The following is a 13,432-nucleotide window of genomic DNA, read 5'->3' on the forward strand; positions in this document are numbered from 1 at the left end:
AGCCATTTCCAACCATTTTACACAATGCTAAAACAAACTCAGATTCAATACACCAGCAAATAACAACAACATATGCAATAAGCTATGCAATACAGTACCAGATTTCATTCAGTTGTTTTTTTAATGTCACCTTTAATGTATGTCTCGGTGTTACATATAACAGAAATGTTGACGCTGAATATTTTTTTAGAACATATGGAATACACATAAGGTTGCTGCACTCCCAGAATGACTGTGTGGAACTGTAATCCTGTTACCTGAATAACAGCTATACGAGTGGGACTTCATTATATTTAGGAAATTCATTAGCACACTGATCATTAAAAGTTTATGTGAGATGTGTGGGTAGGTGGGAATCATCCATAAAATAATCCTGTCATAATATAAAGCACCATGCAAAATACCTAGGACACAGCATACCTATATAAAAAGCTACAGTTTGCTGCAGTGTAATCCACATTTTTTTTGAATCAATAACTGAAATGTTTGGGTCATGCACCTGACTGCCCCGTGTCCATTGCTTGCTATGGGGTGGGAGGAGAGAAGAAGACAATTATAATTTGTAAATCTCAACCAACATCACTAGCATATATGAGCATGTACCTAAATGCATTGCAAGAGGAACATGCTGGACAATTCTGCTTTGTTATGGTAAGTAAAGCAAGATCCTCTGAGTTGTTTTACTTTGGAGCTTCTCCCAGGAGGATCATTTGCTTGGAAGGATAGATATTCCTATATCAGAATGAAAGTACAAAAGGCATACACCCCATCTGAGGAATTATTGTAACATGCTGGTGCAGTTTTTGGTTGAGACTCTGGGTGTCGCTGCTCCCTAACCAGGCAGAGAAATGCACTGAGAGATGCTGCCATCTCAGTGCTGCTGCTCCACCTAGAAAGAGAATGCAAGGGAACAGAAACAAAGAAGATCTAGGAAGGTCTAGATCCATTGGATTTGCTATTTTATTTTATTTTTGCTAAAATATTGGACCATCCAGGTTTAAGGGACTGAAAGTAAGAAGATAACATCTGGAAATGGCTATTGCAACACATTTCTGTTTTAGGTTCTACAAGGACACAGCTTTCATTTCCATCATATTTTTTTGCATCGCATGTGAGACTGCTGCTGAACAGATTCAATATTCAGTTCCTGAGGAAATGCCAAAAGGTTCCTTTGTGGGGAATATTGCAAAGGATCTTAGACTGGATATAAAGGATTTTTCACATTATGGAGTCAGCTTTGTTTGCAGAGGTAAGATGGAATATTTTGCTTTAAACAATAAGAATGGCCATTTATACATTAAGGAAAGACTGGACAGAGAGCAGACCTGTCCCCAGATACAAAGATGTCTCTTTAATTGTGAAGTTATTATAGAAGATGCAATGAAGATTTATACAATTGAAGTAGAAATAATTGATGTCAACGACAATGCTCCAAGCTTCAAATCAGCTCAACTCCAGATAAAAATCAGTGAGGTGACTGAAGGTGGGACACGATTCCGTCTGGAAGATGCCCAGGATCCAGATTTAGGGATGAATTCTGTCCAGAATTATAAACTCAGTGCAAACAAACACTTTTCTCTGGATGTGCAAACTGGATTGGATAGTGCAATATATGCAGAGATTGTACTGGAAACATCATTGGACCGAGAAGAACAAAATGTGCATGACCTTATTCTCACCGCCTTTGATGGGGGGGACCCACCCAAATCTGGCACAACCCAAATCCATATTATTGTCCTTGATGCAAATGACAATGCACCCATTTTTAGCCAACCTGTATACAAAGTGACCATTGCAGAAAATGTGCCCACAGGCTATACAGTAGTCACAGTAAAAGCCACTGACCTGGATGAAGGAATCAACAGAGAAATAACATACTCCTTCAGAAAAATATCTGACAAAGCTTCTCAGAACTTCCACATAAACTCAGAGACAGGTGAAATTATTCTTGTGGGGAAGCTGGATTATGAAGAATCTACACTGTATGAAATAGAGATTCAGGCCATTGATGGGGGAGGACTATTTAATATATCAAAAGCTGTGATATTTGTAAGTGATGTTAATGACAACACACCTGAAATAGCTGTCAGGTCACTTGCCAATTCAGTTCCTGAGGATTCTGAAGCTGGAACTGCCATTGCCTTGATAAACGTGCACGATGATGATTCTGGAGAGAATGGGAAAGTCATATGCTCTATTCCAAGTAATATCCCTTTCCAATTAACAAAAGCAAATGCTAACTATTACACTATGGTCATTGCTAGACCGCTGGACAGGGAGCAAGTAGCAGCCTACAACATCACCATCACAGCCTCAGATCACGGGATGCCACCTCTTTCATCAACCACCTTAATCCTCCTTCAGGTTTTAGACAAGAATGACAATGCTCCATACTTTATGCAACCAGAATACACTTTTTACCTTGTAGAGAACAACCAGAGAGGGGACTCTATATTTTCTCTGAAAACAGAGGATCCAGACTGGGGGGAAAATTCAAAAACAACCTATTCCATCATTGAAAGTCAAATGTTTGATTCCTCACTCTCCTCCTACCTTTCCATTAATTCGGAAACAGGGGTTGGCTATGCCTTGAAAACCTTTGATTATGAAGAGTTTCGGGAGATTAAGTTCCATGTAAGGGCTCAGGACGGAGGTTCTCCACCACTCAGCTCCAACGTCTCAGTGACTCTCTTCATCCTGGACCAGAATGACAATGCTCCCCAAATCCTGTACCCTTCCCCTCCCACTGATGGCTCCACGGGGATAGAGCTGGCCCCTCGCTCCTCAGAGCCAGGCTACCTGGTCACTAAGGTGGTGGCCGTGGATGCGGACTCTGGCCAGAATGCCTGGCTCTCCTACCAGCTGATCAAGGCCACCGAGCCAGGGCTCTTCACTCTGGGGCTCCACACGGGAGAGATCAGGACGGCCCGCTTCTTTCTGGAGAAAGATGCCCTCAAGCAAAGCCTGGTGGTTTTAGTCAAGGACTATGGGCAGCCTCCAATGTCGGCGTCAGTCACTGTCACTGTGGTCTTGGCTGACAGCATCCCTGATATGCTGACTGATCTGAGCAGTGTCCCAGTATCTGAAGACCCACAGTCAGATCTCACCTTCTACTTGGTGACTGCAGTGGCTTTTGTCTCCTGCTTGTTCCTCGCCTTCCTCCTTGTGTTACTGGCACTCAAACTTCGCAGGTGGAAAAATTCTCAGCTGCCTGATAATGCAAGTTTGAATTTCAGTGGTGCACCAGTTTCACAGTTTGTGGGGATTGATGGAGTCCGGGCATTTCTTCAGTCTTATTGTCATGAGGTTTCACTGACTTCAGGCTCTCGGAAAAGTCAGATTCTTTTTCCAATTGGAAGTTGTACCAATACTCTGACACCACAACAGGCTCCGGATAAGCCAGGTCCTGTGTTACTCATAGGTGATTCTAACACAGGTACGGAGGAGGCAGCAATCCATCAGGTGAGTAAATAAATTTCAATACTTTGGCCCTCATTATTCAATAGGTGTTATTTTATGAAATTTAAAAGAATTTCTAAAATAACAAATCCTGGAAAAATCTGTTTATGCTTTCTGTAATAAAGATGTAAAGAGAGATGGTGTTTCATTAAATGATGAAGCACTTACTTTATTGATTCTGATAAATAATGTATTTTGATCTATGTCATATTTTAAACAAATTTTCTAAGGATAACAGAAATCTGGATCAGATTTTGTTTTGATAGGAAACTTGTGTATTATTCCTATAAACCTTTATTGTGCATAACTTATATTGAAATCCACCTTCTGACCAGGTTAGAAACAGTCACAGAAAGGCCAATATTCTTTGTTCTATCACAGAAGTGTTTAGGAGGCTGGCAATGATCCTTGGCTTTTCCACTTGCCTGCCACAATGCAGGAAGTTGCTGGAGAGGGGAAAGGAGCAGTACTAAGGTCTGGTCAGCTGCATACAATCTGAACTATATTTAAGGCAATAGACAGGCACATACATCAGCACAGCTTTGTGACCTAGCATTTCTTTTTAACCTTTTATAATACGGTTGTCAGTGATGGATGGTCTGCAAGAACAGACATTTGTCTCTATTCTGTGAAGCTACTCAGGTTTGTAGCCAAACCACTCAGTGATCCTACAGCAGAACGCTTGCCCACAGTTATCTTTTCAGCAGATAAGAGGGCGTGCAAGTGATAGAACAGCCTTCACATGAGGTTTTGTTTAGGAATGTACAACTTTTGCTACTGAAACTCAATAAAAGTTATTTTGGAGTTCCTTGAAATGGTTGGCTCATTGAAATGCAAGAAGATAATGTTGTTATAATGATGTAGCCACCAATATCATGCAGTTTGGATTACTTCCACCATGAAAAGTTATAGCATGACTGAAAAAAATGTGGAGAAGGACAATAACGATTTTCAGTGATGAAAATGCATCCTTATGAGGAGAGTTCAAATCATTCATGCATAGCTTCAGGCAGCAGTGGACAGAGCATGGTGGGCAGCCTGGCCTCCTGGCAGGTGAGTCGCTGCCCTTTACCATGAGGGGGCACTGCAGCAGTGGGGTTGGCACACTGCAGATGCAATCCAGAAAAAGAGCATGGTATTAAAATCAAGTGTGTAAAACAGACATAAACTTGATTGATTTAATCTTTCTCTGGATTATGGTCCTGAGCTTAGAAGCACAGTTACTATAGTTCTAAAAAATCATTTTTACTTTAATCTGTTCCTCCTTTTTAGTGCTCATGGTTCTATGGATTTCATAAGGTGAATAAAAACTGGTACATGCCAAGCTTCTGTATTTAGATCGCATAGCAGTAATTAATTTCATGATCTTAATCTATGTTGGCCTCAGTGTTATACACGTGCACAAGAAGCTCCTTTGTTGGTACTTTTTGGTCTAATGATTTCCACATTGTTGTGTGACAGATGAATCTAAGAAAGCATTCACTGAAGGATTCTCCAGTGGTCCAGGCTCCAACACTAAACAGCAATGAAGGTTCAAACACTCCCTTCATCAGGTCATATTAAATTACCCACATGAAAAGGCTATGTTAAAATCCAGATAGGATCCTGTACATGTTGAAATATAGAGCTGAGCTGAATGAGCTTTCAAAATTAACTTTTTACAATGGAAATTGGGACATTGTGGTGCTAAGGAGGACAAATGTTCAGAAATGGGGTAAGGAGCTTACTAGGGAAAGCAACAGAGGCAAATTCTCCCTCCCTTTTAGGCTGTATACACAGCACACACTTAAAGCACATGGCTTTCCCCAAAGAATCCCAGGAACCATATTTTACCCCTCACAGAGCTAAAATTCCCGGCATCCTTAACAACCTACAGTTCCTTGGATTCTGTGGGTGGGTGTGCATATGCAGCCAGTTTAGCTGGTTCTACAAGCAGTGGCAGCAATGGGACACAATGTTCCTATGTAATGCTTCAGTTATGTGACATTAAGAAGCCCTTCCAGAGGCCTTGTGTGCTCTGTTGAAGAATGTGGTGGTCCCTCACTGGCAGAGAACATCTGCTCAGCTGCTTCCACTTCCCATATATTGGTGCCTCTAGATGCACAAAAGGCTTCAGTCATCTACCACAAGTTGGAAGGCCATGGAACCAGCCACAGAGGGGTATGTGTGGTGGTGCCAGCCTTGCATCCTTGTACTACTGTCTCAATAACGTACTTACTATTTACTATTATTGCTTGAAGCGAGCTTTGATGGCAAAGGAAACTGCATTACATGAATTCAGGCAAATAATAATAATAATAATAATAATAATAATAATAATAATAATTTATTTATACCCCACCCATCTGGCTGGGCTTCCCCAGCCACTCTGGGCGGCTTCCAACAAAATATTAAAATGCTGTAATGCATCAAACATTAAAAGCTTCCCTAAACAGGGCTGCCTTCGGATGTCTTCTAAAAGTCTGGTAGTTGTTGTTCTCTTTGACATCTGGTGGGAGGGCGTTCCACAGGGTGGGCACCACTACCGAGAAGGCCCTCTGCCCTCTGCATTCATTCAGTGTGGTATTGTCTACCACATTTAGTCTTCTAAATCTTTAGACTATCTATGGTCATATTCTCGAAAAGGTTTCCTTTAAAATGGAAAATAAACATGTGTCTTAACTGAACATTTCCCATAAATATTTTAGAACAAAATGTTGAGATGATTATTGAAAGCAAATGCTACTCATTTATGAAATTCCACTGTGCTTTTCTGTGCCAAAGAAATTTATTCAGGGTCTCTGGAAGGACTCACAGACCCTCCAAGTACCCCTATTTTCCAAGAACAGCTCCAGATTTACAGAAGCCATCCTGGTTTCTGATTTGATCCTGCAATGTCCCACTTTTCCTTAGGATGTTCCTATTTTCATCACAGAAATGTTGGAGGGTATGTCCGTATTTTCATCGGAGAAATGTTGGAGGGACATGGAATGGGATGGCCAAGGGGCTTTTTTTCAGCCAGAACTCACCAGAACTCAGTTCCAGCATCTCTCAGGTGGGCGCCATTGCAAGAGAACAAGGGAGGCATTCATGGTGAGTTCCAGAACCTCTTTTTCTAGGAAAATAACGCTGGACGTCCCTTTTTTCAACAGAGAAATGCTGGAGGGTATTGTCTCACAGTCACAGCAAATGCAGAGAAACATCAAATGATAAATTGACATGTACTAGGTTTTTACATAAACAGCACAATTTACATAAATGACACAAAATGAAAAAATAGTGCCACTCCTTGGTTGCCATCAGAGCCTTGGCCTGGCTACTGGCCACAATGGGAGGAAGACTGCCTCTGTCCACTGGCTTCAGCTCCACAGCCGCCTTCCCAAAAGGCTGTCAACACCAACAACTCAGGGAAATGAAAGGAACAAGTCCTTTATAAAGTAAAAGAACCAAAGCCGACAGGGAATTACACTTTTGGGAACTGTGTAGTTCGTTTTGAATTTTTAAATCAAACCTCAGTCCTGACCTGCAGTTAAGGGCTCAGGGCCTTACAGGGATGGCCAAACTTCATCCTCACTGGCTGAGGTAAGTGATCTCCCTTTCTTACAAAGGGGTAACTGCCCATGATGGCGGCTGCTCCTAGCTTCCGCTCTCTTACAGGGCATGTGTATATCCTTCCTCCAGAAGTCTTAAAGGACAATTCACAAGCACAAATAAGTATAGATTTATTTGTATTGTAGCCTTATTGGAGTTCACTGATTGGGTCTGCATTGCTCCGTGACAGGAGGAAGGAAGTCAAATGACACCGAGGTTGGTTCAAAGAAAGAGTTTATTCTGCTCTCCGGATAGCAGAAGGCACTTGCGTGATCACGTCCACAGCAAGTCCAAAGAAATGACAGTTTTCATGCAGTTTATATATCCTCCAGGCACCCTCTCACTCCTCCCCTAGGAGCCCAACCACGTCGGCCTACGTACACAGGTTGACATCACATATGTTCCTGCTCTGGTACTCTCAACCATAAAAGGATCTTCCTTCCTGTACTTCTGACCATAAAAGGATCTTCCTCTTCCTACTCTGATCTGGGATGCAGAGGTCACCATTTCCAAGAACACACTCTGGCGTTATTCCCAGACGTGGGTCTGCGCGTCTTTGTGGTCAGCACATAAGTTAAAGTTCTGACGTGTTTTCGTTGTTCCCCTGGGGAGCCATCCCTTGCCTGTCCTGATAAAGGACAGAACTGTTTATGCAGTTGTGTCCTTATTATGGTTTTGCTCAACAGTTCAAGTTTTACGCATTTAAAAGTGCTCTCTTTTGAAAGAACAAAAGGGGGGGTTGAGTCAGTTTTTAAACTTACTACACAGAAACCCATTCCTTCAGTATAGCTTGGAACACAAACTTCTTCCTTCCACCATGGACATAACTATTTCTACACTGAAAGGGTTTAAGCATAACTACCGTAACTACATTTACATAGGCTAAGGAAGAAAAGACCCACATCTAATTCTACACATTTTAAAGTAACCTTTATTTCTTTGTAGCTAGGCTACAGACTGGGCAAATCTGATGGAAACATCAGATCAGTGACAAAAATTCTATATGCTTTAATAGATAGTAATTCCATCTAGTGAACTATGATAGATGGATATTCTAATGTGGAGCATCAGAATAAATAGCTCTCAAGGCTCTGATGCCTGACTTTTGAAGATTGAAGCCCATGAATTAACATTGGTGTTCATGCATGGAATTTAGTCCTATTTTATTAAAATAAGTGAATAATCTCTTATACGCACTATTTTATACAGAGTTGTCAATAAATGCATAAAACACCAGTCTATTTTTTTTAAAAAAAATTGTAATAGCCAACAACAACCACCAGTACAAATTTATCTGAAGTCTAAATGTTTGATGTTGTTTCTTTAGGGCAATTTTTCACTTTTAAAAATTTATACTCGTGTTATGCCCCTTCTTAAAGCAAAATATTTCTTTTATGATGGCAAATACAGGACTACCAATGTAGGGAAAATAATCTCCAGTTTTCAGTTGAGCCTCTGAGTGTCGCTGTTCACTAATCTGGCACAGGAAGACAGATATTCAGCTAACCCAGCCGCAGTATTCTTAAACACAGGCACAAAATATCTGATGCATCAAACTTGCACAGATATTGTAGGCACTGTTAAGAGAGACTTCTATTTTTTATTTTTTAAAAACCACTAATTTAAAACCCAGAAGCTCCTGAGTCCTAGAATTGATAGTGTTGCAAGATAATGGAAGAAAATCAGAGGCTGTGGATCTGCAAAGAAAGGGTCTTGCAATGCCTCATAATTGTGCTTGCTTGGAAGATAGTTTCTGGGAAGATTCATTATTCCATTCCTGAGGAGATGCAGAAAGGCTCTTTTGTGGGGAATATTGCAAAGGATCTAGGAGTGGATGGAAATCATCTTTCAGACCACGGACTACGGATTGTTACCAGGACAGGTACGAGTCAGTATTTTGCTTTGAATTACAACAGTGGCCATTTACAAACCTCTCAGAGAATAGACAGAGAGGAAGTCTGTGGAAGGGCAAAAAGGTGTGTTTTAAGTTTTGATGTTATAGTTGAGAGCAAAATAGAGATCTATGGGGTTGAAGTGGAAATTATTGATATAAATGATAATGCTCCCCAGTTCTCATCGGGGAAACAGGAACTGAAAATCAGTGAGGCATCTACTGCCGGATCCCGGTTCCCTCTGCCTGAAGCTCAGGATCCAGACCTAGGGATAAATTCTATACAGACCTACCAACTCACAGGCAGTAGCCATTTTTCTCTGGAGGTGCAAGTTGAAGAAAATGGTGCCAAATCTGCTGTGCTGGTGTTGGGGAAAAATCTGGACCGGGAAGAGCAATCTGTTTTCAATCTGATCCTCACAGCTACTGATGGAGGCGATCCAGTCAGGTCCAGCACTGCTAACATCCAAGTCATTGTTTTAGATGCAAATGACAATGCACCTGTTTTCAGCAAACCAATCTATGAAATGAGCATCAAGGAGAACATTCTGAACGGGTCCAGCATTGCTACAGTTAGTGCTACTGATCTGGATGAAGGACAAAACGGAGAGATAAAATATTCATTCAAAAAAATCACAAAGAAGGATTCCAAAATGTTTATTTTAAACTCAACAACTGGTACAATTACCTTAATGGGAAACCTTGATTATGAGGAATCATCCTCCTATGACTTTGAGGTGAAGGCTGAGGATGGAGGAGGGCTGAGTGACTGGTCAAAAGTTGTGATAATTGTTACGGATGTTAATGACAATGCGCCTGAACTATCAATAACCTTTTTCATCAATACCATTTCTGAGAATTCACCAATAGGAACAGTTATTGCCCTTCTAAATGTACAAGATGAAGATTCAGGGGTCAATGGGGAGGTCACATGTTCAATTCCCAGTAAGCTCCCTTTCCAACTAAAACAGTCTTTTGATAACTTTTATAGTTTGGTGACACAAAGCAACCTTGACAGAGAGAACAAAGCAGACTACAACATCACTATCACAGCTACTGACCATGGAATTCCACCACTTTCTGTGTCAACTTTTATCCTACTTCAAATCCAAGACACAAATGACAACCCACCTGTTTTTGCAGAACCATCTTACTTGGCTTATTTTACAGAGAACAATCCAAGAGGAGCTCAAGTATTTTCCTTAAAAGCAAACGATCCAGACTGGGAGGAAAATGCCAGAATAAGTTATTCCATAATTGAAGGGAACATGGACAAATTCCTTATTACCTCCCACCTCTCCATAAACTCTGAGACAGGGGTCATCTATGCTCTGAGTTCTTTTGACTATGAAGAGATCAGGGAGCTGAAGTTCCTGGTCAAGGCTCAGGATGGAGGTTCTCCACCACTCAGCTCCAACGTCTCAGTGACTCTCTTCATCCTGGACCAGAATGACAATGCTCCCCAAATCCTATACCCCTCCCCTCCCACTGACGGCTCCACGGGGATAGAGCTGGCCCCTCGCTCCTCAGAGCCAGGCTACCTGGTCACTAAGGTGGTGGCCGTGGATGCGGACTCTGGCCAGAATGCCTGGCTCTCCTACCAGTTGACCAAGGCCACCGAGCCAGGTCTCTTCACTCTGGGGCTCCACACGGGAGAGATCAGGACAGCCCGATTCTTTCTGGAGAAAGATGCCCTCAAGCAAAGCCTGGTGGTTTTAGTCAAGGACAATGGGCAGCCTCCAATGTCGGCTTCAGTCACTGTCACTGTGGTCTTGGCTGACAGCATCCCTGATATGCTGACTGATCTGAGCAGCGTCCCAGTATCTGAAGACCCACAGTCAGATCTCACCTTCTACTTGGTGACTGCAGTGGCTTTTGTCTCCTGCTTGTTCCTCGCCTTCCTCCTTGTGCTATTGGCACTCAAACTTCGCAGATGGAAAAATTCTCAGTTGTGTGACAATGGAAGTGTGCATTTTGACAGTGCTCCCATCTCCCAGTTTGTGGGGATTGACGGAGTCCGGGCATTTCTTCAGTCTTATTGTCACGAGGTTTCACTGACTTCAGGCTCTCGGAAAAGTCAGATTCTTTTTCCAATTGGAAGCTGTACCAATACTCTGACACCACAACAGGCTCCTGATAAGCCAGGCCCTGTGTTACTTATAGGTGATTCTAACACAGGTACGGAGGAGGCAGCAATCCATCAGGTGAGCACAAAGATGTCAAGATTTCCCATTTGATCTTCCAGTATTCTAAAATGCATAGGAAACTTTCCTGAGTATAAAGATTTTCTGAATGCTGCTACTGCCATTGTTTAACAATGTATAACGATCTCTAGAACAGATAGGTTGTCTTTCTTACTCTATGTCTTGGTGGTATGTCTTGTAGTGCTGATGGCAGGTGAAGTCATCTTGCATATTCTGTAGTGCGTTTCTACCATGTGCACAATGAACTTTGCCTTTTGAAAACATTCCGTTTTTGACCTTCTGAATGCCTGTAGATGCAACGCTCCCTTTTTCTCAACAATTTTATGTGGGATTATAAATTGATGCTCCCCTTTTCATCAAATACAGGAGCTACATTCAGGCTTCAGTTCTTTGGCAACATGGTGCTGGTCAACGTAAATGCTATATTTATCTTGTTTTTGTTTTTTATTTGAAGAAGTTTGTATTACATCTGTATCTATCATCTATCTATCTATCTATCATCTATCTATCTATCTATCTATCTATCTATCTATCTATCATCTATCTATCATCTATCTATCTATCTATCTATCTATATCTATCATCATCTATCATCATCTGTCATCTATCTATCATCTATCATCTATCTATCTATCTATCTATCTATCTATCTATCTATCTATCTATCTCTATCTATTATCTATCTATGAGAAAGAACACACACATATATGAAATAACATTAGTAAAACAAATCAGCAATAGCTCTATATCCAAAAATTGTTGTAACAGGGAACATAAAATGTGTAGTTTTTACTTTCATTAATTGTTAATGATATCCAGTGCTTTTTTCAGCTGGAGTGCGCTGGAGTGCAGTTCTGGCACCTCTCAGGTGGGCGCCCCACTTCATGCCTTTACATATTTCTGAGAAGCCCCAAACTAACATTTCAAGTCAAAATGGAAGCTGCCCAGTGTGTGCGAGTCTACACTTTTTTAAGATCTGTGACTCCACCCAGCTCCTAGCCGCTCTTAGCCATGATTGGTCAAGGTTAGGACTTAACTACAGGACTAATTCATACTTCCTTTTCTTCAATCCATCTGCTGTGTAGCGGCAGTGGGCTTTAAGCTGTCCCGCCAGCCTTCTACCATTGCATGAGTGTGCGTTTGTGCAAGGGCCCTTCTGAGCTGCCCTAGCCATCCGCCTGTATCTAAGAGAGCAAGGGAGGCAGGGGTACATTTATCTTTCATCCTATCCATATTCTGTGTCTAACACTAAGGCTAAATCCTGGGACATTTGGTACTAGATTTGGGAATATGGAGCATAAATACTATTATAGACTAATGCCATTGTTATCTCATTGTCTAAACTAATACTATCCTTCAGGCAAATAAAGGTATAGTGAAACAAATCTAGAAATTATTATTATTATTAATTTATTTATACCCTGCCCATCTGGCTGGGTTTCCCCAGCCACTCTGGGTAGCTCCCAACTGAATATTAAAAACACAATACAGCATTAAACATTAAAAACTTCCCTAAATAGGGCTGCCTTCAGATGTCTTTTTAAAGTAAGATTATTGCCTTGACATCTGCTGGGAGCGTGCCTCTACCAAGAAGACCCTCTGCCTGGTTCCCTGTAACCTCACTTCTCGCAATGAGGGAACCGCCAGAAGGCCCTTGGCGCTGGACCTCAGTGTTTGGGCTGAACGATGGGGGTGGAGACGAAGTTCCAAAATTATGGGTCAGACTACACATCTAGTAAAGAAAATGAAATGATAACTAAATCCTACCCCCTGGAAACAAAGGAGAATTAATTATATATATTTTAAAATATTTCTTCTAATTTCAGTGAGTTATTAAAGACAGTTACCAACCCTCTCACACAAACAAAATTAATAAGAATTCAGAAACCTGGTCCTAATGAACTCCATGTTGATTTGGTAAAGTTGCATTACAAAAGGAATGTGTAACCAGCATTCTCTTTCCCTTCTCCCCTAACAGTTCTAATTCAATACTTAAATAATATACAAATTTAATTAATTTTGGGGTGGGGAAGAGAAGCAGGAATTAAAAGTAATACAATGAAACAGATTCAGGCCAAAGGTGGGCAAGCAGTATCAAGAATACTAAAATATTATACAGTGGTACCTCGGGTTACATACGCTTCAGGTTACATACGCTTCAGGTTACAGACTCCGCTAACCCAGAAATTGTGCTTCAGGTTAAGAACTTTGCTTCAGGATGAGAACAGAAATTGTGCTCTGGCGGCGCGGCAGCAGCAGGAGGCCCCATTAGCTAAAGTGGTGCTTTAGGTTAAGAACAGTTTCAGGT

At 41.4% G+C, this 13,432-nt stretch overlaps 1 protein-coding gene across 1 annotated transcript; it reads left to right on the plus strand.

Moving 5' to 3' along the window:
• The first annotated feature begins 898 nt into the window (after window positions 1-898).
• On the plus strand, window positions 899-11,530 carry LOC308593576 (uncharacterized protein). Its single transcript, XM_081206038.1, has 2 exons — window positions 899-3,462; window positions 8,689-11,530. Exons 1-2 carry the CDS (start codon window positions 1,033-1,035, stop codon window positions 11,155-11,157), a joined length of 4,899 nt encoding a protein of 1,632 aa, XP_081062164.1. The 5' UTR covers window positions 899-1,032; the 3' UTR covers window positions 11,158-11,530.
• The last annotated feature ends 1,902 nt before the right edge of the window (window positions 11,531-13,432 follow it).

The sequence above is a fragment of the Podarcis bocagei genome (genome assembly GCF_964188305.1).
Source record: "Podarcis bocagei genome assembly, chromosome: 8".
In the NCBI taxonomy this organism is placed as follows: Eukaryota; Metazoa; Chordata; class Lepidosauria; order Squamata; family Lacertidae; genus Podarcis; species Podarcis bocagei.